Below are 13,285 nucleotides of genomic sequence, written 5' to 3'. Positions count from 1 at the left end.
TGGCCACTTCCCAATTCCATCAAAGAACTCCAGCGTTTCCTCGGATTTTCCAATTTCTATTGACGTTTTATTGCCAACTATAGTACCATCACTAGTCCACTCACTGACCTGCTCAAGGGAGGAACCAAGACTCTATCCTGGAACATCAGCGCCACTAATGCCTTCCAAAAACTGAAAGAAGCTTTCACCACCGCACCACTCCTTGTACACCCCAATCCAGATTTACCTTTCGTTGTAGAAGTAGATGCTTCGACCACAAGAGTAGGTGCGGTCTTATCGCAGCAGCAGGGGACGCCTCCCAAACTCCATCCATGTGCCGCCTTCTCATGGAAACTCAGCCCGGCAGAGAGGAACTATGATATAGGGAATCGTGAGTTACTTGCCATCAAACTCACCCTGGAAGAATGGAGGCATTGGTTGGAGGGGGCCATACATCCCTTTCTGGTTCTTACAGATCACAAGAACCTCCAGTACCTGCGTGAGGCGAAGCGACTGAATCCCTGCGAGGCCAGATGGGCTCTATTCTTTGCTCGCTTCAATTTCAAGATCTCATATCGCCCGGGACCCCGAAATGTGAAGGCTGACGCCTTATTTCGAATCCACGCCACTGTGGAGAGTCAGGAGGAACTGCAGGGTATTTTACCTACCGAGATCATTGCAAGCCCTATCCAATGGTCCTCTCCACCAGTAGCCTCAGTCACGCCACCTGCTAATCCGCCGGGCTGTACACCAGATCTCCAATACGTACCCAGAACCCAACGTACCCCACTCATTTATTCCACGCACACTTCTCTCGGTACTGGCCACCCAGGGGCCAACGCCACTCTCTCGTTGCTACAAGATCGCTTCTGGTGGCCCAACATGGCCAGGGATGTGAGAAGGTTTGTTCAGGGCTGTCCGGACTGTGCCATTTCCAAAAGCTCCCGTCATCTTCCAGCTGGTAAACTTCTCCCGCTCCCCACACCTAACCGCCCATGGTCACACCTAGGAGTGGATTTCATTACGGATCTACCTCCCTCAGATAACTTCACATGTATACTGGTCATAGTGGATCGCTTCTCCAAATTCTGCCGCCTTATCCCTCTCCCAGGTCTACCTACAGCCCTTCAACATCCCAGAGGACATTGTATCGGACAGAGGACCACAGTTCATTTCAAGAGTTTGGAAGGCCTTCTTCTCTCTCCTAGGTGTGACCGTGAGTTTGACCTCTGGATATCATCCACAGTCCAAAGGACAGACTGAACGTAAGATCCAGGAGATACGGCGCTTCCTGAGAACCTTCTGCCATAGCCACCAGAACTCTTGGAACCAGTTTCTAGGCTGGGCCGAGTACGCTCAAAACTCCTTGCGACAAGGCTCCACTGGACTCACGCCTTTCCAGTACGTACTCGGTTTTCAGCCCCCTCTATTTCCATGGTCTGGAGAGCCTTCCGACGTTCCCGCTGTCGATTACTGGTTCCGAGAGAGTCTGGGACACAGCACACCATCAGCTGCAGCAGGCAGTGCGCAGACAAAGGATAACAGCAGATGCCCAATGTTCTGCCACTCCCACTTACCATCCAGGGCAGAAGGTATGGCTGTCAACCCGGGACATCAGACTGCGCCTGCCTTGCTGGAAGTTGAGTCCCAGATTCGTTGGCCACTTCACCATTCTGGAGCAAATAAATCCGGTCACTTACAAACTTCAGTTACCCCCACAATACAAGATTCATCCAACATTTCATGTCTCACTACTAAAACCTTTTTCTCCTTCTGTTTCCCCGGAGCCTGGTCCAGTTGAGGAACCCCCTCTCCCTCTCATCGTGGATGAAGGCGCCATCTATAAGGTCCGGGAGATCTTGGATTCCCGGCGCCGTGGTGGTAGATTAGAATACTTTGTCGATTGGGAAGGCTACGGCCCCGAAGAACACTCATGGGTTCCTAGAGAGGATGTTCTTGACCCAACGCTCCTGGAAGAATTTCATGCCACTCATTCAGATCGTGGGGTAGACCACCATGACGCCGGGGTCGGCCCTCAGGAGCGGGCCGTGGAGAGGGAGGTACTGTAACAGCACGGCCAGGCTCTCCACCCAGTCAACTACCACGATCCGCTTCACCTGACTACTAATCACTCGCACCTGCACCTCGTCACCACCGTCATCAAGAACAGTATAAAGGCACTCACCACAGTCATTGAAGTTGTCCGATCTCGTTAAACCAACGTGGACTCCACTCCTATGGACTTCGCTCAATGAGTATAACCTCTGAATACTTACCTTTTGTACTTATCTCCTGTTCTCTGCTCCGTTGTCTCTCCTGTGTCCAGATCGTCCGTCACTGTGGTCAGTGTCTCCTGTGTTCCAGTCCATATTGTCTGCCCTGCTCCTCGCTCCTGGAAATCACGAAACCACGATCAGTTTCACAACAAGAGATACAACGCACGACTTCAAGAGAATCCTCACCTCACGTTTCTAGCCGCGCGAATCCTCTGCACCGAACCTTCTAATAAAGTCACTGTGTTAACACTTACCTCTGTGTCCGACTACATATATAACAGTTTGGACTATTGCTCATTTTATTGGACTACCCCTTTTCTCAAGCCCTCTGGACATTGTTCGCTGATCAAAGACCCATGCTTGCTCTTGGATTACTCTTTATCTTGCCTGTTATACCCGTTTGCTGATGTTTTGACCCTGCCTGTATTTTTGACCATGTCTTGGAATATAGCTTGCAAATGGATCTGCAGGTCTCGCGTCTCGTTCGCCCAATTACAGATTATTTTAAGAACACTCACCTCAGTGTCTTCAGTTGACAGTTTGGATCCTGTAGTAAATCACTGAGCTGCTTCACTCCTGATTGTCCAGGATCATTTCCTGTGAGATCCAGCTCTATCAGATGAGAAGGGTTTGATCTCAAAGCTGAAGCCAGAGCTTTATAACCTTCTTCAGAAATACTGCAATTTGAAAGTCTAGAAAAAAATACAACACAAATTTAAATTAACATTGCAGCTGAGATTATTTTTCATGAATGAATCAATCACATGAATAAATCATATGAAGAAATGTGGGAGGGAGGGCTAAAGTTAAAATAACTAATAACTTATAATAAAACTAAAGCCCTAATCTTTCACTTTCTTAATTATTGCAATGTATCAATACAATTACATGCCTCTAAATTCTGCATAAATTTAGTCTTCCATTCTGTTTCTTAAGAAAACAACTTAAAACATACCATAAGGCTAAAACTGCACATTATCTCTGCACTGAAAGCACATTATGACACAGTTCTCAGTACTTCGTCAAAGAAATGTGCTGCACCTGAGACACAGATTACCCAGACAGACACACTGATTTTGGCTGATTGACAGAAGTCATTTTCACAAAAAGCTAAAAATTCATATTTAGTAAAATTCTGGACTTTAATCTAGAGCCCTATCTTAAAAAAAATAAAAATGAAAATCAGTAAAGTCAGTAATTGTAGAACTTAATTATCAAGAATAAAAACATTATTATTATTAATTGTTTTTTTTGTGTGTGTTTTTTTGGTAGCAGTATTCAAAATCCATTTGCTTCACATCTGCGGGGGCATGACAGAGGAAGAAATGAATAAATAAAAATTACTTGCATGTTTTCAAACAGTTCATCCTATTTAACCAATCCTATCCATTTTTTTTTTATTGAATGGAATTTATTACCACTAAAGTTGCTCAATATCAATCTCCAACACCCGTTCCTGATTTCCCCCTCAGCTATTCAATGTCACTTAGCCAAATAAGTCTGTTTGTGAGCAAGTAAGTGAGGGCATGAATGAAGTGGGAATCTTATTGGTTGGCCAGGTTTCTTTACAATTCAATGGAAAAAAGAACACCTCTCCATAAAAAGAGAAAGGGAAAAAAAAATCAAACTGTTCGTGTCTGCTTAAATGAACAGCAGTTTATGGTAGGGATGCTCTGATCGATCAGCCAGACATCGGTATCGGCCGATAATCACATTTTATGACTCAATCGGTACTCATAGGCTGTGTTCGAAATGCCATACTATCATACTACTCTTACTATTTCTGCAGTATGTATGCTGCGCATAGCATGCAATTTTTTTTTGTATGCATGAAATACCCAGATGACCTACTATATTTTTAGAATCTGCTAAATATAACTCAAGTATACTGAAATCAGTACAGAAGCTATGTTCCGAATGGCATACTATCATACAACTCCTATTATATTGCAGTATGCTGTGTGTATACTGTGAATAGTATGTGAATTTTCTGTATGCATGGAATGCCCGGATTATCTGCTACATTTGCTGAAATTTGATGTATGCATCTGAAGACACTGTGTGGGCTACTGTTTCCCAGAACGCAATGCGCTCCATGTGACATTTCATCTTAAAACGCGTGAGTGAACTGGAGGCGAGGAATAGTAATTATAAATGTTATACTTGTATATGTATGTATATACATATACATGTAAACTACAAACTATCGCTGTGCATCTAAAAACAATATCATTTGTGGGACATAAATTGTACTTTAATCTCTACGGCACTTTTCCGATCAAGTCAAATGACATCACCTTTATCTCTATAGCGCTTTATACATAGTTTCAAAGATATTACATAATAATATTCATATTGCAATAGTATAATATATATAAATAAAATGTATAAATAAACGTAATGTTTAAATTAAGCAAACATAATTAAATTCCGATGTCAAGCAGCTCTAAAAAGAAACGGGGTGTATTTTCTCTAAGGACAAATAGACCAATTTGTTAGCAGAGGCTATTTACATTAACTTCGGCCACCAATGCCTGGCTGCGATAAACAGCACTGCAAAACATGCATGCATTTCTGTAGAATCAGTGGCGCAGGTCGAGAGAGAGAGAGAGAGAAAAGAGCTTGAATTAAAAATTAAAAATACGACGATATAGCGCTGAAAGCTGCATTTGTATGGCCTCGAGTTATATTTACCATAAACGACCCTGAGCGCTTATGTGATCCTCGCCGCTGTTTTTCACTTAAAATGGTGTTGCTGTTACGGCTCGCTGTCCGGATGGATGCACTTATTTAAGTATTTAATGATAAAAGACTCGAGTTGCTTTTAAAATATTCACAAGTCCTTTTCCTCGAGTCGAGTAAAGTCTGGAGTCATTTTAGGTCAAGTCAGAAGTGAAGGCTATAAAAATGCAACTCGAGTCACTAACTCAAGTGCCCATCTGTCCCTTGGGTTGCATCAGACACATTTTGTTTGCATTTATTTTTGTCTTACATTAAGTGTCCTGATATGCATAATGTTATGCATAAACACCATTTTAAAGGACTATTAAAATGTTCACTGTCTAAGGAATAATTTTTGTGATTATTTATCAGAATCAGAATCAGAATCAGAAAGAGCTTTATTGCCAAGTGTGTTTGCACACACAAGGAATTTGTCTTGGTGTTATGAGCTTCCAGTACAGAAAGTACAAACATAGTGCAGACAACATATAATTAAGGTGATAAAGAACACTAATGAAGAGAATATACAATAATTAAGAATAACAATAGTAATAAAAATAAAAATATACAGAAAAGAGACATGACCATAGACAGAACTGTGAATGTGCATGTGTCCTATGTACAGATGAAGGTTTGATGAGTTATTTACAGATGTACAGTACCGGGGTGTGTTATGTGTTGTTCAGGTGGGATACGGCCTGGGGGAAAAAACTGTTCTTGTGTCTGGCTGTTCTGGTGCTCAGTGATCTGTAGCGCCGGCCAGAGGGCAACAGTACAAAGAGAGAGTGAGCTGGGTGTGAGGGGTCCAGAGTGACTTTCTTAGCCCTTTTCCTCACTCTGGAGGTGTAAAGTTCTTGGAGGCTGGGCAGAGGGGCACCGATAATTCTCTCAGCAGTCCTAACTGTCCGTTGTAGTCTTCTGATGTCTGTTTTGGTAGCTGAACCAAACCAAACAGTTATAGAAGAACATAGGACAGACTCGATGATTGCAGAGTAGAACTGTTTCAGCAGCTCCTGAGGCAGGTTGAACTTCCTTAGCTGGCGGAGGAAATACAGCCTCTGCTGGGCCTTTTTCGCAATAGAGTCAATATGATTGTCCCACTTCAGGTCCTGGGAGATGGTGGTGCCCAGGAATCTGAATGACTCTACTGAAGTCACAGTGCTGTTCATGATGGTGAGTGGGGGGAGAGCAGGGGGGTTTCTCCTGAAGTCCACTATCATCTCCACAGTTTTGAGCGTGTTCAGCTCCAGGTTGTTAAGACTGCACCAGACAGCCAGCTGCTCAACTTCCTGTCTGTAAGCATACTCGTCACCATCCTTGATGAGGCCTATGACTGTAGTGTCGTCCGCAAACTTCAGGAGCTTGACAGAGGGGTCCTTTGATGTGCAGTCATTCGTGTAGAGGGAGAAGAGCAGTGGGGAGAGAACGCAACCCTGAGGGGCGCCAGTGCTGATGGTGAGAGTCCTGGATGTGAGTTTGCCCAGCCTCACCAGCTGCTGCCTGTCGGTCAGGAAGCTGGTGATCCACTGACAGATGGAGGAGGGCACAGAGAGCTGTCTCAGTTTGTCTGAGAGAAGGTCAGGTATGATGGTATTGAAGGCCGAGCTGAAGTCCACAAATAAGATCCTTGCATAATTCCCAGGTTTGTCGAGGTGTTGCAGGATGTAATGCAGTCCCATATTGACAGCGTCATCCACAGACCTGTTTGCTCTATAGGCAAACTGAAGAGGATCCAGCAAGGGTCTAGTGATGTCCTTCAGGTAGGCCAGGACCAGTCTCTCAAGTGACTTCATGACCACAGACGTGAGTGCGACAGGTCTGTTGTCATTAAGTCCAGTGATTTTGGGCTTTTTGGGGACGGGAATGATGGTGGAGCGTTTGAAGCAGCAGGGAACTTCACACAGCTCCAGAGATCTGTTGAAGATTTGTGTAAAGATGGGGGCCAATTGGTCAGCACAGACTTTTAGACAGGCAGGTGAAATACCGTCTGGTCCTGAAGCTTTCCTAGATTTCTGTTTTCTGAAGACCCGGTTCACATCCTCTACACAGACTTTAAACGCAGGTAGAATGGTGGGGGAGGGAGTAAGGGGGGTTGCAGGGGGGGAAGGTGAATGTGTGAAGTGCAGATCAGAGCGGGTGCTGGGTGTCAGTCTGGCCTTTTCAAATCTGCAGTAAAACACATTGAGATCGTCAGCCAGTTGTTGATTCTCCACAGACTGTGGGGGTGGTGACTTGTACATGGTGATGTTCCTCAGACCAGTCCATACCGACGCCGGATCGTTGGCTGAAAGTTCTTTTTTCAACTTCTCAGAATAGTTCTTTTTAGCCACTCTGATCTCCTTTGTTAGTCTGTTCCTGGCCTGGTTATACAAGATTTTATCCCCACTTCTGTAAGCGTCCTCTTTGGCCTGACGAAGCTGTTTGAGTTTCCCAGTAAACCACGGTTTATCATTATTGAATGATAAGAATGTCCTGGTGGGGATGCATATATCCTCACAGAAACTGATATATGATGTTACAGTCTCTGTGAGTTCATCCAGATCGGTGGCAGCAGCTTCAAAAACACTCCAATCAGTGAGGTCAAAACAAGCTTTTAAATCTTGCTCTGCTTCATTAGTCCATCTCTTAACAGTTCTTAATACAGGCTTATAATTATTACATTATTACATGTTATAGCCTGAAGCATCAGAATCGACATCGTTATTGGCCAATCACCGTGACAAGAAATCAGTACTCTGTATCGGCTGCAAAAATCCTGATCGGAGCATCCCTAGTTTATGGTCAAATGTACTCACTTGAGTATCTTCAGCTCACACACAGGATTCTTCAGTCCCTCACAGATCTTTTTGACTCCTGAGTCCAGCAGACGGCTGTTGTTCAGATTCATCTCATTCAGGATTGTTTTGGAGGAGAGAACAGTAGCAAGAACTGAACAGCTTTTCTCTGTCAGCTCACAATTATTTAGCCTGAATGCAAAAACAGTATTATTTATTATTCAGCACATTCAACACACATCAGATTAACAGCTCTTCATATCTGATCACTCATGTGACTGAGAGTCTTTGGTAATCATAGAAGTTATAACATATAAACTCATGTTGACTCACTTTATTTTCTCCAGTTTGTTATGAGAGTCCATCAAAAGTGCAGATAGTTTCTCTCCATCCAGATCTCCTAATGTATCTTCACTCAGATCCAGTACTGTCATTAATAATGGACTTTTACCCAGAAATTTAGTAAGATACTCACACACTTTCTCTGCTGCAGGACTTTTCAAAAACCTACATGAAGTAGAAGACAATTTTAGATGAGATAATCTTGTTGTAATTTTATACCATTTGCTGCTCCCATGCTGCTTACAGGTGAATTTCACCAAACACGAATCATCCCCACGAATATGTTTTCATAGTTAGTGTATTACTGTGATGTTGCTTTTGGTTTGGAATTGGAGTTTGGAATTGGTTTCTAAAGCATTCCTTTTAGCTTTTAGTTTTACACCCACAAACTAATGCTCACAGAAGGCTTTATACATAATTTATTAAGAATTAATACAGAATGTTTTCTTTAATTTTTTTTTTTTTTTTAAATAGATGTCAAATATATTTTTCATTTTGTACAGATGGAAGAAAATGTTATTAGTCGATGTAAATGATACAATTTTGGTATGTGAAAAATTTCATGTTTAGAAGACATTATGTGATGTTTGAATATTTATTGCATTTGTGTAAATAAATTACTTATTGACAATTGCTTAACTTGTTTACTGTTTAAGGAATTATAAAATCTGTATTGTTTTCATCAGTGCCGTAGAGGTGTAGCAACTGATTGCACTATTAATGTGCTGTTAATACAATGAGTTTATGGCTTGTGCAAACAAATTGTTATAAATCTGATCCCTGTCATTCCTCCACATCACCACTCTGACTGTTTCCAATTGGATTGCATTTCCCAGAAATTCCTGCCTAGGAAACAATCACAGACTTCTTCCATTGTCAGTCAGGAGGACTATAAATGCCGCACCCTTTCCTTCATTCGGGGCTTAGTATTTAATGTTTGTAGCCACTTTTCCTAGAGTTTCCTAGTTTCCCTGCTTCCCTGTTTCTGATTGTTTTGCTGCCTGCCCTGACCACTGCCTGTTTTGTGGATTACTCTTTTGCCTTGCCTCTGCCATTGTTGTTTGCTGGTGTTTTGACCCTAATTGTTTCAACTACGCTCTGGAATAAAACCTTACATTTGGATCCTCAACTTCGTTGTCACGCTCCCCTCGTTACACAAATACTTGATCTTGCCAATTTTGATCTTCTTTATATTATGTGATTAATAAGCAATGGATCAATACAGGACATTAAACTGTTCACTGATGTAAGCATGGTTGCAGGTTATTTGAACCCTTTCAGTGGTGAGTTTAAAATATTGTAGCGGCCCCCCCAGAGTGAGTTTTTTTTTTTAGGCGACCATTATTTTAGAACGTTTCCCCTTACTGTTTCCATGGCGACGCGTCGTGCTTGTCACATGACACACCGCGGCCACAATAACACTGTATGACAGATGGATCGCTTTTATTTAGTTTTACCTTTTTTATTTAATATATTCAGACTTGCTTACCATGTCATGGACAATCTGATATTCCGATTCACAAATATGTGTAAACGAGTGTGTTTTGTCATTTAAACACCTTTATAAATTATCTTGATGTGATCTGTAATGTGAGATGGGTGCCGCCATGTTTGTTCGCACCGCAGTTCAGAGAGTCCTATCAGTCCAATTTACAGCACGTGAATTAATCAATTTCTCCCGAAATACATGTAAGTAAGTGGCCAGTGAACTGGGAGAAGAATAGAGTAAACTTTATAGTTACTTACACTATGTGTATCTGATATAAATAAAAGACATCGGCAAATTAAATGTGAATGGATTGTTGTTACTTCCATAGACATCTGTGTGTATTTTACAAGCTCTAAATGTATTGTTTTACTAGTACTTAGGTGTATTTAAATGTCTGAAACCTAAAATATGCACTATGTGGTTAAGAACACTGCATATTTGTGATAATATGACAAGCGCAGTGCACATCTCTCTGGCTTAGCGCGAGTCAACGTGCGAAACCACAGTTTGAATTTGGCAGTTAAACGACGTTACCGAACGTTCTAAATTCCATATGTGGGACCGTACCGCTCAAAGGGTTAAAAGTAAAATTTAGAAATATATATTTAGAAGTTTTAAATCACCTGATGGTCAATTTACAGCGTTCATCCTGTAGTAAATCACTGAGCTGCTTCACTCCTGATTGTCCAGGATCATTTCCTGTGAGATCCAGCTCTATCAGGTGTGAAGGGTTTGATCTCAGAGCTGAAGCCAGAGCTTTATAACCTTCTTCCGTGATACTGCAGTCTGAAAGTCTAAAAAAAAAATAAAACTGCTTCTGACAAGCTAAATAGACAAATTATGAACAAATTATTGCCATAAAGTGCAAAAAATGTATGCCAGTATAATGTTTTTATTAATACTGGCAAAAATCCCAGTAATCAAATTCCATCAATAATAATTGTTCTCATGTTCTTTCAAAAAAGAATATGAGCGTCATTCATACTGTAAATTAGATGAAAGTACAACTAAAATTGTGGCCTTCATTTCTACAGTTAAGCTAATTAATTAAACATTAATGCATATAAACACAGAAAAGTACATAAATGAAAATACACACTTCAGTTTCTCTAATCTGCATTGAGGATTTTTCAACAGAAGACAGATCTTCTCTATTCCTGTGTTTCCTAATTTATTTCCACTCAGATCCAGCTCTTTCAGGTTTGAAGGATTTGAATTAAACGCTGAAATCAGAGCAGCACAAGCTTCTTCTGTAATACTGTTATTCTTCATCCTGTAGAGAAAGAAACAAAGACATGCAACTAATAGAGTAACAGAAGGATACATTTATATGATATGTCAATTAATCTCAGTCCTTAAATATTTTATAGAACAAGAATAACAGTGTTTCATTAAACTGTAAAAAGACAACATCAACATTTTTTGGTAAGCATTATAAACCATTTGAAATACTCACATCAGTATGTTGAGTTTACAGTGTTTATCCTGCAGTAGAGCAGTGATCTGATTCACTCGTGTGTCTCCTAGTTCACATTCACTCAGATTCAGCTCTCTCAGGAGTAATGAGTTTTTAATGTGAAGAACTTCAGTCAGATATTTACAGGCTTCATCTGCAGCAGGACCCAAAAACCTGCAGAAAAGAAGCAGCAGCAGTATTCAGTGAAAGTGACATACAGCCAAGTATGGTGACCCATACTTTTGTGCTCTGCATTTAACCCATCCAAAGTGCACACACACAGCAGTGAACACACACACAGCGTGAACACACACCCGGAGCAGTGGGCAGCCATTTATGCTGCCGCCCGGGGAGCAGTTGGGGGTTCGGTGCCTTGCTCAAGGGCACCTCAGTCGTGGTATTGAGGGGGGAGAGAGAGCACTGGACATTCACTCCCCCCACCTACAATTCCTGCCGGCCCGAGACTCGAACCCGCAACCTTTGGATTACGAATCCGAATCTCTAACCATTAGGCCACGACTTCCCCACGAATTCAATTAAATTCCTAAATAAACTTGATCTAATGAAAAATAGCCTATGGTTCTCTGCATGTGAAATGCATTTTATATTTGTGAAATAATATTTATATAAAGTATTTGAATGCATGTGATTCATTTTGTATTATTTCATCACATCTCACCTCAGTGTCTTCAGTTTACAGTTTGTATCCTGTAGTAAATCACTGAGCTGCTTCACTCCTGATTGTCCAGGATCATTTCCTGTGAGATCCAGCTCTATCAGGTGTGAAGGGTTTGATCTCAGAGCTGAAGCCAGAGCTTTATAACCTTCTTCAGTGATACTGCAGTCTGAAAGTCTAGAGGAATACGAAAAAATAGCACTATTAAAAAAATAGTTTTAAACGGTAATAATTACTCTTTTGATAAAAAGATTTCAATATGAGGATTGTGTCATTAGGATATTTATATTTCCCAGCACCCCAAAAGTTTTTTCCATAAAAGAAACGAACGTGTCTTTTTTTTAGCAATGTTAGGGACGTTATTGAAAGAGGTTCTTCTTGACACGCATCCACCTAATTAATAATTACAAGGCCGCCTGCTGGAGACTTATTTACCCGCAATCATTACACAGATCTCTGTAAAACTTGATTCTGATTGGTCAGTTGCAACATTTCAAGGTGTGTTATTCACTGATAACAACAGTCTTCACTAGTCTTCATTTTCCTGGTGGAATCTTTTTTATTTGAAAAGCTAATAAAATATTTCAACTTAATTCAATATTTTGTGTCTAATTATTTACTTATGTGGCAAGTAGCCATTTAAGCAGGATAATGTATATCCAGCTGGTTGTCACAGAATAAACCCCTTCAGGCTGATGCAAGAACCCTCCACTTCATGTCAGGGTCCTGATCACCAGTGTTGCCATTGGGTGGTTTTGAATTTGATTGTGCGGGTGAATATTGACTTGGGTGGGTGGACAAAATTTGGGCTGGTTTTTGGTCAGTTTGGCGGTTTTCAAAACATAAATTGTATAGGCTAATTGGTTAACAAACAAGCCCAAGTGTGCATATATAGCCTACTGCATGCATCCAATCAGTCATCATGACGTTACTAAACACACACACACACCCCTCCCCACACACACACACTGCCAAGACGACTGGTGCTGATGTTGACGTCGTGGCCGCACTTTTAGCCAATCACAAGGGATCAGCAGATAGACGTGATAATTCATGAGTGACGGGTTTTTAGCACGATAGCAGATCTGATTTTGAATGTATAAATGTAAGTGATCATAATGCCTAAATATAAGTTTGATGGTAAAGAGTGGAGAGTGTTTTAACTCTCAAAATGTGAATTACACATGTTGAGGGAGATGACATGAAATCTATATCACTGCAACTCCGAAATCAGAGCACAGTTAAATTATTTAATTAAAATCTATTTATATGATCCAGTCTTTTCTCTTTTAAATGGTCCAGATTGGTATATCCTTTAAAAATGCTGGGCATGTTAGTTTTGACTGTGCAAATACAGTTCATTCTGTATTACTATGAACTTTAGACTTAGTTCTGTGTGAAATTATAGAGCGACACAAAAGTAAGAGCATTATTGTTGTAAATTTTTTTTATTGTCGGATTATCAAACAGAATGACACAGTTTTGACTGTCATGGTGTGTGCATGAACGAGTGTGAAATACCTATAATTACATTGCTTATTCTGATCACTTATATTGGGCACTTTTTTGCAT

The 13,285-nt window shown here is 41.1% G+C and overlaps 1 protein-coding gene across 1 annotated transcript in view; it reads right to left on the bottom strand.

Moving 5' to 3' along the window:
- Positions 1–13,285, bottom strand: part of LOC306874613 (uncharacterized protein) — a 308,235-nt gene that overhangs the window by 264,157 nt on the left and 30,793 nt on the right. Inside the window, exons 23-27 of the mRNA XM_079424761.1 lie at positions 11,717–11,890; positions 11,038–11,211; positions 10,681–10,854; positions 10,205–10,375; positions 8,084–8,257 (exon numbers count right to left, since the gene is read on the bottom strand). Coding sequence (XP_079280887.1) covers positions 8,084–8,257; positions 10,205–10,375; positions 10,681–10,854; positions 11,038–11,211; positions 11,717–11,890 — 867 coding nt within the window. The remainder of the gene's footprint in view (positions 1–8,083; positions 8,258–10,204; positions 10,376–10,680; positions 10,855–11,037; positions 11,212–11,716; positions 11,891–13,285) is intronic.

The sequence above is a fragment of the Barbus barbus genome (genome assembly GCF_936440315.1).
Source record: "Barbus barbus genome assembly, chromosome: 9".
In the NCBI taxonomy this organism is placed as follows: domain Eukaryota; kingdom Metazoa; phylum Chordata; class Actinopteri; order Cypriniformes; family Cyprinidae; genus Barbus; species Barbus barbus.
The sequence above is the reverse complement of the archived record's forward strand: the minus strand, read 5'-3'. Positions and strand labels throughout refer to the sequence as shown.